The sequence below is a fragment of the Priapulus caudatus genome, unplaced genomic scaffold (assembly GCF_000485595.1).
Source record: "Priapulus caudatus unplaced genomic scaffold, Priapulus_caudatus-5.0.1 Scaffold2283, whole genome shotgun sequence".
Classification (NCBI taxonomy): Eukaryota; Metazoa; Priapulida; class Priapulimorpha; order Priapulimorphida; family Priapulidae; genus Priapulus; species Priapulus caudatus.
The window spans coordinates 18,431-22,958 of NW_014579344.1; the positions used below are offsets into that span (position 1 = coordinate 18,431).

Consider the following 4,528-nt stretch of genomic DNA (forward strand, 5'->3'; position numbering starts at 1 on the left):
TGTACACATGTGTACAGGAGCACGATGGCGTGCGTGATGTCACACCCAGCATTGCCGAGCTGCTGCGACGCGACACGCCGCTTGACTTACTACCCGAGCAAGGCTGGACCACACATGCTGCACCCATCCCACGCCACGCAGGTCAGGCGACGATGACAGAGGAGAAGGAGGAGGAAGAGGAGGAGGAGGAGGAGGCGGAGGATGAGGCGGATGAGGAGGATGGAAGAAAGGAGGATGAGGAGGATGAGGAGAAGGAGGAGACAGAGGATGAGGATGAGGAGGAGATGGAGGATGAAGAGGATGGGTACCTGGAGGAGATGGAGGATCAGGAGGAGGAACGCGTCGTCGCGGACGCGATCTGTTGGTCGTCACGGCGATCGCAGCCTGAGTACCGCTGGCACGATGGCCGCATGTGGCCTGTACAGCGCGGCGGCGGCGGCGGACCCGAAGCAGTGCCCCCTAGGGAGAGGAGCCGGGAAAGGTCAGCGTCGCCGACTTACGCACCGACCTCCCCCGGCTACGCGCTGGCATCCCCGGAATCGGACGGACGGGAAGAAGACGCCGGATTTGACTTGTCCAGTGACGACTCTGCTACCGCCGGAAGCAAGAGGAAGACATTTGAATCTTCCGAGGATTCCTTCTCCCCGTCCGACTACGACGACGACATGGGATGTGGTTTGATCGACGATTACTCTCCTCCCGTCCCAGCGAAGAAGAAGAAGGAATTTTCCCGGGCGACGGAAGGAGAGATCCCGGAGAGAAAACCTGCTGCAGCCTCCTCCTCGTCCGACGACGACATGGGATTTGGTATTTCCGGCGACTACTCTCCTCCGGTCCGAGCGAGAGAGAAGGAGACGGACAGTCTGTCCGTTGCCATGGCGACCGCTCCGCCGCCGCCTCGCTCAGCCTCTGCGTCTTGCGATTCGGACGAAGACGACGACGTTGGCTTTGGATTCTTCGACGACTACCCGTCGGTCGCCGCGCCGACGCCGCTCCAGCTATCCGCAGCATCTTCGTCCGTTGCCGCGGAGACGGTCACCGTGGAGACGGTCGCCGACGAGACGGTTACCACGGAGACGTTCGCCGCGAGGGAACTGCACCACGATGCAATTGGGGTGCTCGGCTTTGTTAGGGGGAGGGCTCCACAGCAGCAGCAGCACAAGCAGCAGCAGGAGCAGCAGCAACAGCAGCAGCAGCAGCAGCAGCAGCAGCAACAGCAGCAGCAGCAACAGCAACAGCAGAAGGTGACACGTGCGGCAAGCAAGGACACCTACCATAAGAAGAAGATGGCGTCGTCGCGGCAACGGATCCGCGCGGAGGCAGCCGACGTCGCCGACGACGACTGCGACATCGTCTGCGCAGATTCCGCGTCGCCCGCTGCGGCGCCGACTCCCACGCCATCTATAGGTGGAGCAGGCGGCGGCGGCGGTGGCGGTGGACTCTTCGGTGCAGCGTTGCCTCCTCTAGGCAAAGGCACGTTGGGGTTCACCTTTGGCACAGAGGCGCCACCTGCAGGTCAACACACATTCGGTTTTAGCTCGCGCCTCGGTGCAACGCACCATGTTGCCGGTGGCGCCCCCTCTTGGAGACTCTTCGGTGCCCCGCCGCCGCCTCCCCCACCAGGGGGCTCTGGTGGACCTGCGACGACAGCGCCGGTGTGGCCGCAGGCAGGTGGCGCCGGCGTTCCTCGTGCGTCATGTCACGGCGTCATGTTTGGCGGCAGGAAGGGAGCGGCGGCGTCGGATGGTCGACCCTTCGGTGCACCAGCTCCTCCTGCACCAGGTAGGAAAGTGCCGGCGACTTTTGCGTGCGCGACATCGATGCCCACTTGTTTTTCGTTCTCGGGCGTCGGGCATCTCCCGTTGCCTAGCGTTTGAAGTTTTTCTGCTAACACGAGTCGCAGCGTCTTTGAATGTCCTTGGGGAAAAAAAGCATGGCCGCCGACTTGCGTGTACGTTATTTCTTTTTTTTTCACGTGCATTGTCCGTTTTAGACGTCATCGTTTTATCATAATACTGCAGTTCTCAATTATATATTATATGTATACATATAATATTATCAAAATTATATCTTATTTACTACAGTATCATGATCAACGGGCATTCGTCATTTATCGGATTTATTTATCGTATAATCTCAAGCGCGAATACTCAAACATTTCTAATGTTTTTCTCCCCGTATATTGTCCGTTGTAGGCTTGATCAGTGAGAGTGGATTCGTCTATCCCGCCGCGCTGACCAGGACCCCTAGTGCGACCCCTAGCGCGACCTCTAGCGTGACCTCTGACCTCGCACCCGGCTTTCGCTCTGACGCCGGCATTCGGTTCCGCATCGTTTCCGTGGCGACGGGAGACCCGCGAGTGAGCCTCAAAAATGCAGCCATCGTGCGACGACTGTTCGAGCTACAGAACGAGGTTATTAAATTATTATTATTATTATTATTATTATTATTATTATTATTATTATTAAACCTTTATTGCATGAAAATTCAAATGCAAATACATCTACTGAAGGCAGTCTTTTTCTTGGAGATGAAATCTGATAGATGCACTATAGTGGTGAGCAGTTAAAATAATAAAATTTCCGAGTAATACAGTGCAAAGCAGCGCTATTCAACATGAAGAAAAAAATCTATACAAAGACGTAGTATGAAAATAAACACAGGCCGAGGTACATCGGGGGGGGGGCATCTTATGGAAAGGCTGCAGATTTTTGGGGGAAGTGGTGGCGTCTCGTTAAATGGTCAAATAACTCGAGACTTTTGGGAGTGGTGGCATCTCATTGAATAAATACAGAATGATATATGTTGGGGGAATAGCATGAAACGGCCACAGAACGTGGTATGTCGGGGGTGGCGGCACTTTCTGTAACAGCCGCAGAACATCCTATGTCAGAGGGTGGTAGCGTTTTTTCGATTAGCCACTTAAGAGGGATTTTGGAGGGCGGCATTTATTCGATTAGCCACTTCACGAGGGATTTTGGGGGCGGTGGCATTTCACTGAATGGCTGATAGCGTAACGATTGATAGCTGAAGCATCGTATGCATAGCAAGTGCGTCAGAGGGCGTGGGTAGCGGCATTTCACGGAACACCTGCCGCTTGGCCCGAAGGTCGTCCCCTCGTGCTGCGGGCGCGCCACCTCGAGTCAGGCGCCCCCTGGTGGCAGCGGCCACGCTCTCGATTAACTGTGTTGTATTTCCAAAGTAAAGACTAAAGTACCAACGTTTGCTACGTTATAACTGCAATTTATGGGGAAAAGATATATGGAATTCATTCCACTGCAGTCCAAGCTGCCGCATTGTAGTTTTCCGCTCGCATCTGTGAAGTCGTTGGCGCCACCTATTGGGCACGTCATAGGGCATGTTACATTAATCCAGAGATGCTACATTTCCGGATTTTACCGGAAATCCGGATTTTTAAACAAATTAAAAATTTCCAGAAGAAAAATCTGAAAAGAAATCGGACCCCAAAATAACAGTAGTCAGATTTTCATCATTGCGAATTAGCGCATTAAATTTAGCATTAGGGAGCTTTCGATTTGCACGACTGATCGTTCTGCAACGGTAAAAATTCGTTACACCAGGTGTTCCAGATGGGCTTTCTAAGTGGGCTTCCGACGGTGCTGCCCTCTGGACCCCCAGCCATGACGCGCTCCGCTTTAATTGGTCACTACTTAATAGTTCAGGATTTTTTGGAACCACCCTTTAGCATCTCTGAATAATCTCATTAACTAATTAATCTAATTAATACGTTCGCCCGCGTACGCAGGATGGCTTCTGGGATTGGTCGGAGGAGCTCGATCGGATGCTGGGATTCGAGGGCCACGCAATGAAGAGGCAGATGCGATCGGCCGGCCTGTCGTCCCTCGGTGAGCGAGCGCGCGCGCCCGCGACGGTTGGGGCAACCTCCAGAGGCTGGGCTTGGGGGGGGGGTACTCCCATCAGGGTAAAAAATACACGGGAGCGATGAGCGATTCGCTCTTCAAACCTCCGAAATCGCTCGCGTGAGACTCAAAATAGCTCCCGTAACATTTTTGATGAGAGATATTTTTTCCCACAGACTTGAAAAACAGCTCCCGTGAAAAAAAGAGAATTTTCCCCCCCTGACTCCCATAGTACAGTACCCTAGGGTACTCCTACCCTATGTAGTCTTTGTCTGACTCGAGCATTGCTGTCAATACGCAGGTGGGAATCTAATCTTGTGTTATTCATATTATTTATCCTCTCAGATAAGAACAGATCACAGATGTAATTTTTTACTCTTACACTTATACTTACTCTATTACTATTTTTTTCTCTAATCTTTTTTCTATGATGGATGCCATATTCGTGAATTTTGGATCGCTTAATAAAAAAATCGATCGTGTAATACACCAGCTAACATGTGCAGGCACGTGCTAATTTTCATGCGAGAAAGTATCGTTGAGATACTCTCAGATAACTAGACTAACGTTCCCCTTTACATAGGCCTACATAGCACTCCCCACTCCACACGCATGCGTACGCACATGCTCACGCACACACACGCACA

The 4,528-nt window shown here is 52.6% G+C and overlaps 1 protein-coding gene across 1 annotated transcript; it reads left to right on the forward strand.

Annotated features, from left to right (window-relative positions):
• The first annotated feature begins 284 nt into the window (after positions 1-284).
• Positions 285-4,249, forward strand: LOC106818497. Its single transcript, XM_014823196.1, has 4 exons — positions 285-1,782; positions 2,196-2,413; positions 3,767-3,866; positions 4,227-4,249. Exons 1-4 carry the CDS (start codon positions 285-287, stop codon positions 4,247-4,249), a joined length of 1,839 nt encoding a protein of 612 aa, XP_014678682.1.
• The last annotated feature ends 279 nt before the right edge of the window (positions 4,250-4,528 follow it).

What these genes read in the sequence shown, in the direction of transcription:
- LOC106818497 (XM_014823196.1), top strand. Translation starts at nt 285, where the DNA reads ATGGAGGATGAAGAGGATGGGTACCTGGAGGAGATGGAGGATCAGGAG. An exon ending in ACCAGCTCCTCCTGCACCAG is followed by an intron (nt 1,783 to 2,195) that starts GTAGGAAAGTGC and finishes TGTCCGTTGTAG; the next exon opens with GCTTGATCAGTGAGAGTGGA. An exon ending in GGCCGGCCTGTCGTCCCTCG is followed by an intron (nt 3,867 to 4,226) that starts GTGAGCGAGCGC and finishes TTATCCTCTCAG; the next exon opens with ATAAGAACAGATCACAGATG.